This window comes from Castor canadensis, chromosome 1 (genome assembly GCF_047511655.1).
Source record: "Castor canadensis chromosome 1, mCasCan1.hap1v2, whole genome shotgun sequence".
Lineage (NCBI taxonomy): Eukaryota > Metazoa > Chordata > Mammalia > Rodentia > Castoridae > Castor > Castor canadensis.
This window is the reverse complement of record NC_133386.1, coordinates 44,851,838-44,868,909: the sequence shown is the minus strand read 5'-3', so window position 1 is coordinate 44,868,909 and position 17,072 is coordinate 44,851,838. Positions and strand designations below refer to the sequence as shown.

The window sequence follows — 17,072 nt, the reverse complement described above, 5'->3', positions numbered from 1 at the left end:
AGAGCAGCCACTGTAACTTGTACACCGAAGTGAGACATCAAGAAAGGAAGCTTCCTCTCACCTTCCCCCACATTCTTAAGGAAGTTACCTAGGAGTGACCCAAGAGTTGTGCCCAGCTGTGGTTGCTGGATCCTGGTGAGTAGCTCACATTGTTTGGGTTAAGAGAAGAGAACCCAAGATGGTCAGTGAGTTTCTCTCTCTCTCTCTCTCTCTCTCTCTCTCTCTCTCTCTCCATTCTTTATACAACACTAAGCTATCTCATGCAGTCTCTTGGACAAGGCAGTTCATAGAGTTCATATATTATCATTTCATCAATGAAGTAAGAACTTTTCCCCTATAGAATAAGTGGGATAATAGAGGTTTTATATTTTCTGGACTTGAAGACATTTTAAAAAAAGATAGATTGTTGTTTTCCTACGAAGTGGACCAATTGCAAGATATGGAGTGATTAAAAGGAAAAAGATAATAGTTATCATTTTTTGTTCTTCCTTTGTTTTACTCTATTGGACAAAAAGACTGGTTGTGATTAATCAGTAGACGCAAGTAAAATGTATGACTTAATACAACTGAAGTGCCCTCCTGGGGAGCAGAAATGTTAGATTCACAGCCAGAAATCTAATAAATAATCTAAATATCGCTTTATCCCATTTGCCATATTGTGTTAATGAATGTGTGAACAAATGTAAGGTGAAGTGAAGGTCAAATGTCCTAGGAAAGAAAAGATGTACTGGGGTCAGTTAAGTGGGGTTTGTGGTATGGAGGGGTTTCTTCACTTTTGATATTGTGGTTAATGCCTGTTTTGTGTTGGGTTTTTTTGTTGTTGCTGTTCTACTGGAGGTCAAAACAAGAGACTTGTCCTTCCCCTGGAGATGGGATTACAGGACCACAGAGCAGAGAGGACTTTAAAATTAAGAATACACCTTTCTTTGTATCCCTGTTGAAATCTGATGCCTGGGAAGTCGAGGTGACTTGACTATACTTGTGGCTAATTATGGGACTAATGTTCACTGTCTTAGCAGAGCCAACCAGCCCGGTACCCTTTCTAGACTTGGCCTAATACATAGGTTCTGAAAAGTCATCTGACCTGGCCGTTATTTTTAAGAAATAATAACAATATTTTCAAAATCTAGTGTATTCAAGGGAAAGAGAAATACAGAACACCAGTGGGATCCCAAAGAAGGTGGTGAGGTAAAATATACACAGCACACACAGACATATACTGTGTACATGGCCCACGTACACAGGTCATGTACAAAATGAGTTCATTCACATCAACAGGATGCTCTTTAAAAACCCCATTTCTCTTCATAATAATTAAACAACATAGAAATGTGCTCAGAATTTAAAGTCTGACTGTCAATAAAACCCAATGGCGTTTCTCAGCCTCTGTCTCTCACAGATTCCTCTTTTCCCCTTCTGCTGCTCTGCTTATGCAAATTACCCTTCCCAGGCCTCCTAGTCAACTGGTTTCTGACATGTTTGGTCAATGGATTTGCAACAGAGGGAAATGAGAAGGAGAGAGGAAGAAAGAGAAAGAAACCCAGTGTTTTTACCTATTTCCCACTGTTTGGAGTCAGGTCTCTACCTCTGCAGGGCTTCCCTAACTTCTGACCACTGCTGCCATGGCCTCCTACCTATATTTCTCTAGCACTAGAAGTATGAGTGACTTACTGCTATTTTAATCTCTGGTTGCCTCCCCATCCCTGTTTCCCCTGTCACCCATTCAAACACCCTATAGCTTTCACTGCATTCAGTAGCCCCTGTTGAATCTGGTATAGACTGTTTCTTGACTAATACTCTCTACAAGCCTATCCCTTGCCTATATAAACAGGATAATAACAATAACTGTAAGCCAGCAACCTTATTCTCTTGTTGAGATTAATTAAGATGTACATATAGCACAGTGTAAATACTCAACCAGTATCAGCTGGTAGTATTGTTCTCAATCACTGTAGTTTAAAACTCTTAGTGCATGAGGACAATAATGACCTATTCACTATTCTCAGTGAGAAAGGGAACATTTTAAATAAAAATGGTTATACATATACTCTGTCTATAAATGTAGTCATAGTGGCCATTATTTAGTTGCCAACTAAAAAGTAATTCAGTTCATCTCTTTAATTATGCTGGTCAACTGAAAACCCTACAATGGTCAGCAAGTTGGGTCTTCAGATGCATTGCTGACATTCATTAACTAGCAAAGCAAACCCATCCTGCATCCCAACTATTTGTTCAAGTATGTGATCATTTGACTGGTAGTGTTTCACTTACAAAACTGGTATTTGTACACCAAAATACTAGTTGACCTAGCAAAAGCAATCAACTGTGATAATGTTTGTATTTTATTCTGTCCCCATCTCTGATTTCTGCAACTTTAAAAAATACACTGAGAATGTCTGAGTTAGCCCGAGTAGTGGAAGGAGTCTGCCATGGACTGTTTGCCTACTCTGCTTGGCTCACCAAGTCTTATGTCTTCTCTGCTTCATCCAGCGACATGTCCAGCTCCCTACTGGATAGATCGTTGTAGATTACGCATGAGCACCTGAAACTTAACACATTCAAAATGGAGCTTTTATTTCTCCCAAACACGTGGTCCTCTCTTAGTTCTCTCTGTCTCAGTAAGAGGTATCACCCAGTGTCTGTGTTAGCCAGAACCAATGGTATCCTGACGCCCTTTCTTCCCTCACTACCCACCTCCAGGCATCCCCAGGGCTTGCTGAGTCTCTACAGACCCAGCTATTTGCTTGCCATGCGGAACAAGACCAACTGAGCTGTCAATCTCTCTTGCCTGGAAGATCTACACTCCTCTTTGATCCCCTCCCATACTTTCCTCCTCATCCTTCTCAACAGAGTAGCCAAAGTTAAAATTTAAAAATGTATATCAAGCTGAGCCTGGTGGTACATGCCTGTAAATCTGACACTGGTATTGGGGTAGAGGGGTTGAGACAGGAGAATTGAAAATTCCTGGCCACCTAGACCACTAGACAAACCCTGTCTCAAAAAATAAAAATAAAGCCGGGCACCAGTGGCTTACGTCTGTAATCCTAGCAACTCAGCAGGCAGAGATCAGGAGGATCATGGTTAGAAGCCAGCCTGGCCAAATAGTTCAAGAGACCCTATCTCAAAAATACCTAACACAAAAAGGGCTGTGGTGTGGCTCAAGGTGTAGACCCTGAGTTCAAGCCCTAGTACCACAAAAGAAAAAAATCAGTGATGTTCTTTAAAAAAGCTCTGGTGTGTCTGGACGATTCACTTTTGATTATTTTTAGTAATTTAAAGATGGATCTTGTCCTTAGTCTGTTAATCACAGATTTCTTTAGGGAATACTGAACTAATTTCTACATCTTTTCATGTATTAGTCATAGGTTATCTAGTGTTCATGCATTTTTAGTAACTTGGTTAAAAGGAAAATGAATTATAAGTAGTATGAAACCCATCTGCTGGGAAATTGACTGTTTTGGAGAAATTAATGGAGAATCAAAATCCATCTGATAATACTATGACAGAATACACACACAAGGCCTCCCACCTCACTGAAATAAGAAAATGGGAGGCTTTCTCCCTCTTAGTGTGGAAGGCACGTCCACTGCACTAGAGGGGGCTGTGGTACTGTGGCTCACTTAATTCTCAAAATAATTTTATATAGATCTAATGTGGCTTTTCTTAGACTTAGGATAAGAATCATGTAGAATGAAGGCTTGTGCCCTTAAATACTTTTCACAGGACTGAACCAAATTTGTTTCTGGAGGAATCATTTGTTTTCATAGAGAGGCTGACTATCCAGCCCTTGCCAGATCACCTGAAATTCACAGGATTCAGAGGAAACAATCTGTCCACAGCCTACACTAGACATACTTAATCAAGGATTTCTTTGTAAAGGTTTCTCTTATTATGTTATAATGTCCAAAGACCCTCTGAATTGTGCCTTATTATTTCAGGGTAGAGAAATTAGCATTATTAATTAATTCATTCATTCATTTATTCATTCATTGCATTTGCATTGTATCAACATCTGGGAAAAGATAGAATCTAGAATTAGCTATAAACTCCTGATTGGCACTATCTGGAACAGAACACTCATGGAATTAGTATTAACAATTGTGAATCCAGGCATAAGTATAAACACAAATCTCTCTATATGTAAGCATATACATATGTAAGCATGTGTGTGTGTGTGTGTGTGTGTGTGTGTGTGTGTACATAGAGAGAGAGAATTTTTGAGGAAAAGAGATTGGCCATATAGCATTTTCAACATATGTCACCACACACAGTGAAGAGTCCACAGTATGCTAGAAAAGCTAATGCAAGGGCAGGTCTCAGTGTCTTGGGGTTGGACTGAATTGGAATTTGGGAATTTTGAAGAAACTGACAATGTCCTGTGCTCAGAGAAATGATCTTCCCAAAGATACACTGTTAGGACTTCAATATTCCAAATCCAGATTTCTTTGCCATGTAAACTCTTCAATGTGAATATCTATGTTCTTTGTTGTGAGCAATACATGATACCAAGCAGTTTTGTCCTAGTTTGCAAATAAAAAAAAAGAGAGGTTAAAAAACAGTTTAAAAATACATGGCCAGCAAACATTAATTATCACACAGTTGGGAAGATCACTCAGAAGCAAGCCTCTGAGTATTTCCACTAAGAGGCTCTCCTTCCAGAAGAAGCAAAGTATCCGCTGTGTAGTGAGAAGAAGAAAGTTATTTTCCACAAATGTATTTTGACTTTTCATTTTGTTTTAGCTGTGGATTAGCCAATAATAAACACTGGTAAATATGGCATGGTGAGTCATAGATGGTGCTCTCACAGTGAATGCTGACAATGCCCTGCAGAAAGCTCTGAACTCGTCTTCTCTTTCCTCCCCAGGACTGCTCTATGTTGGCTTTAGTGCCTGCATGTTTGGTCTCTATAGCTTTATGCCAGTTGTCATAAAGAAAACCAGTGCCACCTCTGTCAATCTGTCTCTGCTCACAGCGGATTTGTACAGCCTGTTCTGTGGATTGTTTCTCTTCCACTACAAGGTAAGTTGAGTTCCTTTGTGACAATGACACTTTGCAGGAAGTAACAAACATTGGTAGGAATCCCCATGGTGTGGGATACCCTAATTTTGTGCAGGGAGGAGGAATTCAACTCTGACTTGAATTTGACCCATGACTTGGCTATTCACATTTTACCTCTAAGACAGAGGCAATATTTTGTCCTAAGAGACCAGGAACTATAGACAACTGATGGGAAAAGATAGGGGATGAGCTTTTGAATAATGGGAGATAGTTTTTCCTATATCATTCAACCTAGTAAGCTACTCTTTTTCCAACCTGAAACTAGGAAGATTTGTACAATTCTCAAGCTGCAACCACAAAATGTATTCTTCTAAAGGCATTGACAGATTATCTTCTCTTTGGAGAAAAGACACAATTTCAGTTTCTGCTTTGCAGATGTTTTTTATAGCAGATGTGAATGGAAAATGGTAATGTACTAGAAATAGTTTTCTTATTAAAAGAATGAGGTTTGAGTGAAGGAATGCAAAGAGATATTGTGAAACATTTATAGTTAGCATATCAGCCCTGAAGAAAGAAAGAAACTGTCCCCTCCAAAGATAGCCAGCCATCTCTCAGAATGCATAGCTACACACTTCCTCTCCTGAGGCAGGCATGACTAATGGATTATGACACACCAAGGTCCAATGTTATTCTTAACATCACACTTGCTGCATCCATTAACAATCAATTAGAATTGGAATGTGAGGAGAGACCCACTTTCCATTCCTTCACTAGTCCCATAAGGTAAGGGTCAATGGGGAAGATGCCACAGTGTAAAACAGGCCAAGTATAGAATGTTCAAGCAATAAGACCAAAGTAGAGCAAGCAAAAGACAAAATGATGAGAGAGAGAGAGAGAGACAGAGACAGAGAAAGAGAGAGAGAGAGAGAGAGAGAGAGGAGATTGTTGTCTGTGTATGATAGCCAAGTGCTTCATCAGTTATATTATCATTAATATCAGCAGCACACAACTGTGGCCAGCTGATGGGACACCTTGGTGGGCAGAGCTCCTTTAACTAGATAAAACTGGGTTTGGGGGATCTTGGAGAAATGATGAGCTGAAGAATGTAGGTACTTGGGAGGGCAAGAGGCAAAGCAGCTAATTGAATAATCCAAATTTGCTGTGGTCACTGTACTGGATGTTAAGTTTCTAGAACTTAATCACCTTATAACTGAAGTCTGTACCCTTGACCAGCACCTCTCCATTTCCCCATGAGTTTGTCTTTCATATAGGGCCTTTTTCCCATTTAGTGGCAAAATAACAGCTAGAAGAAACTACCTGGGACCAAACATGTTTTGCATGCATGTTGCTATTTCGATGTTGTGAGCTCCCCCATGTCCTCACAGGGGTAAGATCGTGGATATATTCCTCTCAGGCTTCTGCTGACTACAGTCTGGGAGAATCAGCTTCCTTCAAATGCCCAATTATTTTCCAGAGCCCAGGAGACCATCTGGCCATGGTTTCACCAGCAGAGTGACCACTATTTTTCCTTTCTCCTCTACAATTAAGCATTTATTCCTAGTCCACACCTGAGCATGAGGTCAGTCCTTAACAATTAATTCTGTAATTGGCTTTATCAGCTCCTAAAGAAAGGTGACTAAAATATATTGTTCTGATTGTGGACTGGGTCCCTTCTTGGGCAGTGCAGACACAGTCCAGCTCTCAGCATCCTTTAGAGCAGTATTTCAGAAAGTCTTTTCATTCTGGGTACCTGCTAAAAATGCAGATTCATGAACCACACCCAGAACCAGAGAGTCAAACCCTGGGGATGTTTGCAATGCTAACAGGCTGCCCCATGAATTGGAAAACCACTGGCTTTGAGTGGAGAAGTACCTGAACTGTGCCATTCCTATTTGAGCCTACTACTTCTCATACTTCCACAGACTTTGTGTTAGACCTGGGTTCCTCATTTAAAAGCATGAGAGGGCTGATACATCAGGTAAATTCTAACTCTCCACAATCCATCCTCTCCTCCATCATTTGTATGATACCCACACTTAGGATACTTTGCTCAAGAGGAAACCATGTATTAACCTCTCTGCACCCATCAGAACAAAAGCTGTGCTGTCTCAAAACTAAATTCTTGTATTTGCCAATTTAGGAGGGTAATAACTATTTTGGTTTCTTTAAGCATTGTTTTTTATTACATATATTTTGGAACTATTTAAAAGACAGATTTCTGTAAAAAGAGGGCTTGTTCCAACACAGTGTTTTTTCCTAGCTAAAATTAATTCCTATTGTCATTTTTTAAAATTAAACTTTTGCATGCACTTTTAAGAAATAATACAGAGAGATCCAATTTTCCCTTTACCTAGTTTCCCCAAATGGTAACATTTTCTTACAAAACTGTGATCCAAGTTTAGGAAATTTACATTGATACAGTCAACACCTGAAACATCTCCATCACAAGGATTGCTAATGCCTTTTTATGACCATAGCCACTTCCCACTCACAAGTCCAGGAAACCACTAATTTGTTCTCCATTTCTGTAAGATTGTTATTTCAAGAATGCTAGTAAATGCAGTTATATGGTATAATAGTTTGGGGGATTGATTTTTTTTCACTCAGCATAATTCTCTGAAGAGTCATTCACATTGTTGACTACATCTAGTAGTTCATCATTTTAATTGCTGAATAATGTTCCATGTTATGGACGTATCATAGTATATCTAGCTATTTACCTGGAGAAGGGCATCAGGACTTTTTCTATTTTGGGCTGTTACACTAAATCTGCTAAAACATTCATGTACAGATTTTTGTGTAAACAGAAGTTTTTGTTTCCCTGAGATAGATGCCCAAGAATAGCATTGCTGGGCTGTGTGGTCCTGGCATGTTTAGTTTTATAAGAAACTGCCACAGCACTTTCCATAGCGATTTATTGACATCTGCTGCAAAGAAATGCCTCGCCATGTGAGAAGGTCATAAAATACAGACAGGTGTTCCTGCACACGGGCACCATTTTATACTGCCTGTATATTTTGTAGTCCACACGGATTTTAACAAAAACTTAATTACACTGTGCATAATTTTGTCACATTTTATTTGAACTTAGCATGTATGTATTTCCATGTTATTTAATATCTCTACATAATGAATCTAAATCGGTGCTTTTTGTGTCTGGCCATAAATTACAGTCACCTAGAATGAATATGAAACATGGCTGTGCCTAGATCCTATCCCAGAGGGGCTGATCCTGATTAATTAGGAGTGGGGCTTTTTAAAATCTCTTCAGATGATTCACTGTGTATTCTATATGCAGTCAGAATTGAGAATAACTCATTTACAAGTTTTTTTAAAAGGCTGTGTAGTTTTCCATGGAATGGTTATACTTTATTGAACCTGAAGTTTTCCTTCTGTGGCATGAAATGAGTTCTTGCTATGGGAAGAGAGCTGTCCTCTGCATTATAGGATGCTAGGCATCATTCACAGACTCAAGTTGTGAGGTGTTGTAGCACCCCCAGTAATGACAGCAGCAAACGTCTGCATGCATTGCTAAATACTGAGAACCAGGGATTAGATCTATATACTTGTTTTTTATTTCTAATTTGAAACAAAAATTTTAAAATAATTTCAGAATCTTATTTAAAATAAGTTGGGAATCCTTTGTGTATAGTTCTTAACATAGTAACCCAGTAACAAAGTAAACAAACCTCTACTCTCCCTTCCCTTCACTACCATGGTATTTACATTGGTACCACATGGTGAGTTCATGAATAAACACCCCTGTATTGTTTTCTAATTGTTTCATACACAACAGTATTTAATATAAGCAAAGAAATAAGATAAGTACTCACTTAATTTAGATTTAAAAAAAAACACTCTCTTTTGCTTTAAGCAGTTTCTAAAAGACTCTCCCAGGCACTTCTTGAATTTATAATAAAATAGTCATTGTTGGAAAAATCTAGGGTTTTCCTCAGTGCCCTGCTTGCCTGTCTCAAGCATGATGCTGAGTTCAAACCTGAGGACAACACACACACACACACACACACACAAATGCTCATGGTAATGGGAAGTGTGTTTGGGAGGAGATATTGGAAGAGCTTTGTTATTTTTTTATGTCTTCTCTGGAAAAATGTCTGTTTGAGTCTCTTGTCCATTTTTTATTGCATTAGTTGTTATTGAGTTGCAATAGCTCTTTACATGTTTTAGATACTAGACCTTGTCAAACATATGGCTTGAAAACATTTCTCCCCTTCTTGGTTGTCTTTTCACTTTCTTGTCATTATCCTTTGAAGCACAGAGGGTTTTAATTTTAATGAGGTTGAGTTTATCTGTTCATAGCTAAAGTTATCAACATGGAAGAAACCAAGTAACTCCCACCATGGCCTTTGAGCCTCCAAGTCTTCCCTGGTTGCTTTCCTTGGTCTGCTATTAGTAACTGCCACTTGGTTTGCACTGTCTACTCTAACGGGAGAGCTCAAAGTCAGCCTAAGGAAGAGAAGATCCAGTTAAGGAGAGGCATTCTTAACTGCATAAAAAGAGCTGCACATCAGAATCATCTAGAGAATTTTCAAAACACCCACTGATTGAGACAGCACAGCATCTGATGCTTCAAGACTTCCCAGGTGATCCTAGTGTACAGCCAGGGTAAGCCCTGTTTGTGGTTGCAGGCAACTGGACCTAGGGCCAAAGGGTGGTGATAATAAGATTATTGCTAAGTATAAAGAAACATTGGTAACAAGTCGCCATCCAGATATGGAACGGACTGTCTTGGGCTGGAGAAGGCAGGAAGGGATGTTAGTATGAGAAAGAGAATGTGGAAACCTCATAGTCAGTGCTGAAGGTCAGCCCAGTGACCCCTGAGACCTCATTTGGTTTTACCATAGCCTGCAGTTATAGCTTTTTCTTTCACTTCATCATGATATCTTTACATCATCTCTGGCCTGGTTATAAATATCTGTAAGTTGAGAGGGGAGGGTATCTTCTTCACAGATGTTGCTTACCAGGCAGAATTAAATGACTAAACAAGACTCTCCTGCCCAACATCGATTATTTGCTTTTTCTCACTTTATACCCTTGGAAAAAATCCATTCCTTCCCCCTACCATCAGTCCACAGCATCATCTCTGACTTAGTGCTGACTGGACGGAAAGCCCAACGTCCTGGTAAGCAAGTGTCCTAATTCTAAATTAGACCATCTGGAAGGTGCAGTGCTCTTGCAGGCTCTAACTTTACAGCTTTTGGAAAGTGGTTATGTTTCTGTTCTTTATTACCTGACAGTGTTATTGATCCAGAACAGTAAATCTATAGCAATCCATGAAAAGTAGCAGAAAAGAGCTTTACTGGACCTCAGAGACCCTAAAGCTAAACTCAGGAAGAAACTGACTTGGAATCTTTCCAATTTGATGATTTAATGGCTTCTCAAGGTCAAAATCTGATCTTTACAGACTCTATATGTATTGTACAAGCAGAACACTTTTGAAATTGAAATGGCATTTCTTACCATTACTATTACAAATTAAGTAGCTTACCACAAATTTACTGTCTTATAGTTCTGGAAAGTTAGAAGTCTCCCTGGTCTAAAACCAAGTTTTGGCAATTGTGTTGTTTCTGAAGCTCTAAGGAAGAACCCATTTCCTTTCCCTTTCAAGCTTCTAAAAGCTGCCTACATTCCTTGGATTGTAGCTTCTTCCTCCAATTCCAAAGCCAGCAGTATGGCATCTTCAAATCTGACTCTGCCATTCCCATTTCCTTCTCATAGACCTTGTGATTATATTAGGCTCATGGGCTAATCTCACCATCTCAAAACCCTTAATTTAATGGCATCTACTCTTACCATGTAAAGTAACATATTCACAGGCTCCAGAGATTAGGATGTGCACATATTACAGGGAGGGGTCCATTATTCTGCCTCCCACAGGGGAACAATTAATAGTTACACTAGACAACCAGGGTGCACTGGCTTCAAGTCGGACCAGCTGGGACTGGAGGGCGCTCTGTTCAGAAGCCATGTTTGGGTGATGAAGACTTACTTCATCACCTGAAGACGTAATGTGCTCTGTTCAGTTTACCAGCTGATCCTTACAGTTAATTGTTCTGGTTTACTGCTAGTGTGAATATGATTTAAAAAACAAAAAGCACTAGGTCATGTAGGGAGAAAATACATTGGAGTGGGAGGGCTCCTTCCATGTCTCCTGGGGGAATTATGAACTGAGCGGTACAGTGTGGTGAGAAGGCCTGGACTTCAGAGTCAGAGGAGCTGGATTTAAATTGTAGTTTGTATTTGCTGTTTAAATTCTTTGGGCCAATTACTTATTCTAAATTTCAAGGTGATGAGATTTGCCTTGTGCAGTTTTTCAGAGGATTAAACTAGATAATGTTACTGTTTGCCAGAAAAATGCATGATGCATTTTTCTGATTAAATTTATGACTTGGGATTAGTAGTTTCTATCTCATTTCATATTTGGTGGTACTTAAGGCTTTGTATTTACTAGAAAGACCCCTGTTTTTCCATTTTTGGGCTATTAATTTTAAGATTAATAACTAGATGTAGCTCTTAACATATTTTATGTGAGTTCTCACTAACTTACTCTTTGTTTGAAAAGCCAAACCTGAGCCAGGCACCCCTGGCTCATGCCCATAATCCTAGCTACCCCAGAGGTGGAGGTCAAGAGGATCATAGTTTAAGGCCAGCCCAGGCAAATAGTTCACAAGAGCCTATCAAAAATACCCAACACAATAAAGGGCTGGCCCATGGTTTAAGTGGTAGAGATCCTGACTAGCAAGTATAAGGCCCTGAGTTCAAACCCCAGTACTGCAAAAAAAAAGAAAAAAGAAAATCCAAACCTGGGGTCTCTTGCATAAAAATATAGAAGATATTGTATCATTTTCAGCTGAATTCTTTGACTCCTTCGTTTCTTACAATAGAATCTTTAGGTGATAACCAGAAATACAAAACACTTGAAGGCTGTTAAAATAAAACACTAATCAATTCTTCCACAATATGCCATCATGCCCCGACATTTCTTCAGCAAAATAGCCACCAACACTGAATGTGCAGACTATTCCGTCTGCCTGACATTTAAAATAGAAGATAGCTTGCTTCACACATTTGTGATTGCCTTTTTAAGGCTTAATATTGCTGTAATAGTTGAAGTTGAGAGGAGCTTCATAAGAACATATTATTTTTGTGGCTTTGCTAAAATAAACTAGAAATTGATAGAGAAAAATGAACATTTAAGTTCTCTCCTGTTTCTGTCAAACACTCCACCTAGGCCATTAGCTTGTCATTCTCTGGGCTGAACAGCCTAAAGCCACAGGACCGTCTTTGAAGAGTAATATCTTAGGAAGACAAGGGCTCCATAAAATTTCTGTTGTTGCATCAGGAAAATGTTTTTACCACTCAGATATTCATTAGTAAAAAAATGGAGAGAGAACTTTTAAAATAATTTGTTCAAGGCCAAGTATGGTGGCTCACACCAATAATCCTAGCTACTTGGGAGGCAGAGATAGGATGATCATGGTTCAAGGCCAGCCTGGGCAAAAAAAGTGAGATCCTATTTCACTCCCTTTCCCCTCCCCTGCCCTCCCCTTCCCTCCTTCCTTCCTTCCTTTCTTTCTTGTAGCACTGGGCTCACACTAAGTGTTTCACACTTGCTAGACAGGAGCTCTACCACTTGGGCCACACCTCCAGCCCATGAAAGCCTATCTCTAAGAACAACCAGACATGGTGGTGCACAGCTATCATTCCAGCTGTGCAGGAGGCAGAGTTCAAAAGGATCACAGTCTAAGGACAGCCCCAGTCAAAAGCATAAAGCATTGTCTAAAAAATAATGAAAGCAAAAAAGGACAGAATGTGTGACTCAAGTGTGTGACTGTAAGTGTAGGATGCTTGTATAGCAAGAATGAGGCCCTGAGTTCAAACCCCGGTACAACCAAAAACTATATATAAATGTCCAAAACGACTACTTCAAATATTCTAGATAATGTGATTGGTGTGAATCTTACAAAATTTTGCTGCTTATTTTTCTTAGAAAACATTCCACATGTTTTAGCCTCATCGTTATATCAGATAATTGTTTTATAATTGCTAAGATTTAAAAAAAAATCAGAAGGGGGGATGAATATGATCAAAGTATTTCATACACATGTTTGAAAATAGAATAACGAACCCCATTAAATTTTTTTTGAAGAAGAGCCCAGGGATAAGAAACACTAATTAGGATGAATTTGCATGTATAGAACTATCACAATGAAACCCCTTTATACAATTAATATGCACTAATATAAAAGAAACAAATCAAAAAAGTTTCTGGTACTGGGATTTGAACTCAGGGCCTTGTGCATACTAGGCAAGTGCTGTACCACTTGAGCCACACCCCCTACCCTTCTTTACTTTCACTATTTTTCAAGTAGGACCCACATTTTTGTTTGGGGCCACTTAAAACTGCAATCCTCCTGCCCACAGTGTCTGATGTAGCTGGGAAACATGCCACTGGGACACATGTGTACTTTGCATCTGACTTAGTGGTTGAGATGGGGTCATACTTTTTTCTGGGCTGGCTTCAAACCAATCTCCTCCTGAGTATCTGGGATTACAGGTGTGAGCCACTGAGCCCGGCTGAAAAATTCTTCATATCAACTTTCTATACTCCATGTTACATATATGAGGCCAGGTGGACAGGTCCATGGCCCACCCTGACCCTCACCAATACAATTACATTCAGCATCTGCCAGTTTTTTTTACTGTTTTGTTGTGGTTGCTGTAACAGATTTGGCAGACAATATTTATTAACTCTGGAGATGGAGTCATCTTAATAATATATTGCTATACATTCAATTTAAAAGAATTTTATCCAACAAATATTTATTTATTTGGTGCCTACTATGTGCCAGCCATGATTTTGGTGCTTACCTCTTTATTTATAAATAAAGATGATAGGAACACTAAAATTCATCTTGCAGGTTCTAAAGTCCCTGAAACTTGAACAGACCAGCAATTTCAAATATCCTTAACATCTGAGTGCCCATGCCAGAGAGTTTGCAGAGATGGGAAACTCATTAAGAGTGGAATCTTCCATTGCACAGGGATAAGCATCTTGGGCCAAGCAACCCTGTTGATCCTCTGTGGCAGTGAGCAATTTCAGTAATGCAACTGTGCTTTCAAAGCCAGGGCAGGCAGCCTGAACCTGTGACAGCTGATGAGCATTAAAGCAATGCCTTTCATCATATTTATAAAAATTTCCTCATAAGAAGCCTGTTATATTTCTTTTTGTAAGAATGTCATCTTAAAAGGCTGTGAATTTTAAGCTCATTGTGCCCAAATGTAATGGTACATGGGAGATTTAAAAATTAATACTGAGCCTTTAATGACTGTCTTCAATACTTTGAAAACTGAGAAGAGAATTGGGGAAACCAGCATCACTGAGGTCCAAAAGCACTGCACATGAAATCCCAATGTAATAAAGCAATGAATGTTTGAACCTGGCTTTCCTCACACAGTAACTCAGTACAGCCCATTCTGAGGCTTTCAGTTGCTGAATGAGTTGGGCAACTGTTGCTGGCTTCTTGTATTGGGGAAATGCTGCTTCTATGCAGCCATCACACACCCAGGCTCCTTCCATCTGTGGCTCTGCCATCCCCTATGGTAAGGTTCAAAACACTATGACCTATCAAACAGCTACCTCTTTTCGTAAATAAAGTTGTACTGCAACACAGTCATTCCCATTTCTTTACCCACTATCCATAGCTGTTTTTGTGCTGCAATGGCCATATTTACTAGCTAGCCCTTTAAGAAAATGTTTCCCAATGTCTGGAGATATTTATGGCAGTGTCTATAATTCCTACCAGTTCTGTTGGCCAAAACTCAGTCACATGGCTACAGCTAATTGCAAGGAAAGCTGGGAAATGTAGTCAAGCCATTTGTGCAGGAATAAAAGGAAATAAGTTTAGTGAACAAGTAGCCAGTTTCTACTACATTAAATTTTTCCATTTACCAGAAATATTAAAGGAATAGAGAACGAAGGAATAAATTTTAAAGAAACCACAGAATTACAGCCAGAAGTATTATGAATATGTAAGTGTATTCATAAACTCCACATCACAAAAGTGATATTTTGAACTCACATCAGGTCATGCAGTAAGGGAAAATGGAATAGGCTAGAAGTGTTACAGAAGTTTCCACTGGAAAATCTTGTGGTTGGATTGAGTAGAGCCAGGCAAAACCAGCTGACTGTCTCCCAGGAGATGCAGGGGATGAGTTTATCACCAACGTGCATGGTCTGGCCCCATCCTGCACATTTTGTCAGCAGACCTGTCTAGATTCATCTCCCGTGGAACAGAATATTAGTGAGTCAAGTTCACAGAAATCAGAGTATCTTTATGCTAATATAAAGAGCAGAGATTGGCTCAAACATTAAAGGCTGAAGTAAAGTTACTACTTTACACATCTCTAGGATCCACCATGGATGAGATATGTTTTTCCACTTCTATATTTAAATTTTGGAGAGTTTTGATTTAATGCCATGTATGAAAGATGATTAATACTATCCCTCCCTTACTTCCAGACTTGTTGCATTGTTTTTATATTGCCAATCATTTTAACTTCTATAAATATAGTCTATATTTTTAAGCCATAGTTTCATACTACATTTGCTATTCCATAAGTCATGGAAATGCAGGCTTCTCTTTACTGAATTCTTTATTTTGATTGATCTCATAATTGGATAGATCTCATTACTTGGTCTATCCAGAAGCAGGGTTTCTGTGTATGCCAAACACAATGAAATTTGTACATTAATAGGAAATATCTTCTCTGAAATTGGAAAGCAAATGGTAGCTAAGTGTTTTGAAGAGGGAAGACTTCATATTTGCTGCAAAAGCACCACTCCACTAATAGTGGATCTTCCAGGAGTGCTCATATCATAAGGGCTGTTTTCTAATCATTGTTTCCTTAAAAATGTTTGTGGCTTTACAGTCACAGGATAACTTTCCTATATTCAAAGTTTGAATTTTCTTTTTATCAAAACTTTGGAGACATTTTTGCTTGTTTGTTTTTAGAATTGAACATGGTACTCAGTCCTTTTTCATTCTTTTGAGTGACTAGATTTTATCATTAAGAAGTTTGGGGTATTTTTTATTTTTCCAAAACAAGTTTACAAGGTGTTTCTTTTTTTTTTCTTCTTGATTCTTTTTATTTGACATCTTCACATTTGTAGGTCAGTTATTCTGTGACTTGTCCCATTCTTAAAAGTATGACCCCTTTGTATTTTGAACCACTACCCAATTCACTACAGAGCCCCCAATAATGCCAGGTCCCAGTGACTCCCTGCCTCCCCAAGTACCTGGGAAAGGAGATGAAAGGATTCCATTTCTGATGGCAGTTCCTTACCTTTTTCCTGAGTTTGCCTGTTCACTGCTTCAACTGGTTCTCTCATTGGAGAATCTGAGAATCTCAGAGAGTGCCAGCTCCATTCTTCCTTGTGGCTGCCTTCCCTAGGGAGAGCTGGGTTCGTAACAGTGCTGAGCTATGCTGGAATCCTCTCGGCTCTCCTTTAGCTACTATTTGTCAAAGTTTATGGCATACAGTTTTGCTCTTTTTCTTGTGTGGTTGCTTCCAAAATTTCTAACTGACTTTGCTTTGAGCATTGAGAAACTCTGTGGTCCTGCTTCCCTCTGACATCTTTACTCGAAAGTACTTTTATTGGCATACTCACATGCACACTTATAGGTGGAGATGTTTAAACAAGCATGTGTCTGTGTCCACATGGACACATCTGAAAGGATAGTCATCAAAAATGTGGACCAGGAACTAGAGAAAAGGTTAGTTTGAGAAGAATTAATTTAGAATATAACACATATGTACAGGAAAGCAATGAGAGTAAACTCCCTGTATAGCTATCCTTATCTCAACTAGCAAAAACCTTTGGTCCTTCCTATTATTGCTTATACTCTCTCTTGAACAAAACTAGAGATAAGGGCAAAATAGTTTCTGCCTGGTAGCAGGGGGATAAGGGGGAAGGGAAGGGGTCGGGGGGAAAGGGAGGGGGCAGGGGAAAGTGGAAGAAATGACCCCTTTGTGTTCTAACCATTTCCTTT

The 17,072-nt window shown here is 39.2% G+C and overlaps 1 protein-coding gene across 2 annotated transcripts in view; it reads left to right on the top strand.

Annotated features, from left to right (window-relative positions):
- Window positions 1-17,072, top strand: part of Slc35f1 (solute carrier family 35 member F1) — a 421,981-nt gene that overhangs the window by 385,851 nt on the left and 19,058 nt on the right. For both annotated transcript variants that reach the window (XM_074075687.1, XM_074075684.1), the window contains exon 7: window positions 4,865-5,019. In XM_074075687.1, the coding sequence (XP_073931788.1) occupies window positions 4,865-5,019 (155 nt within the window). The remainder of the gene's footprint in view (window positions 1-4,864; window positions 5,020-17,072) is intronic.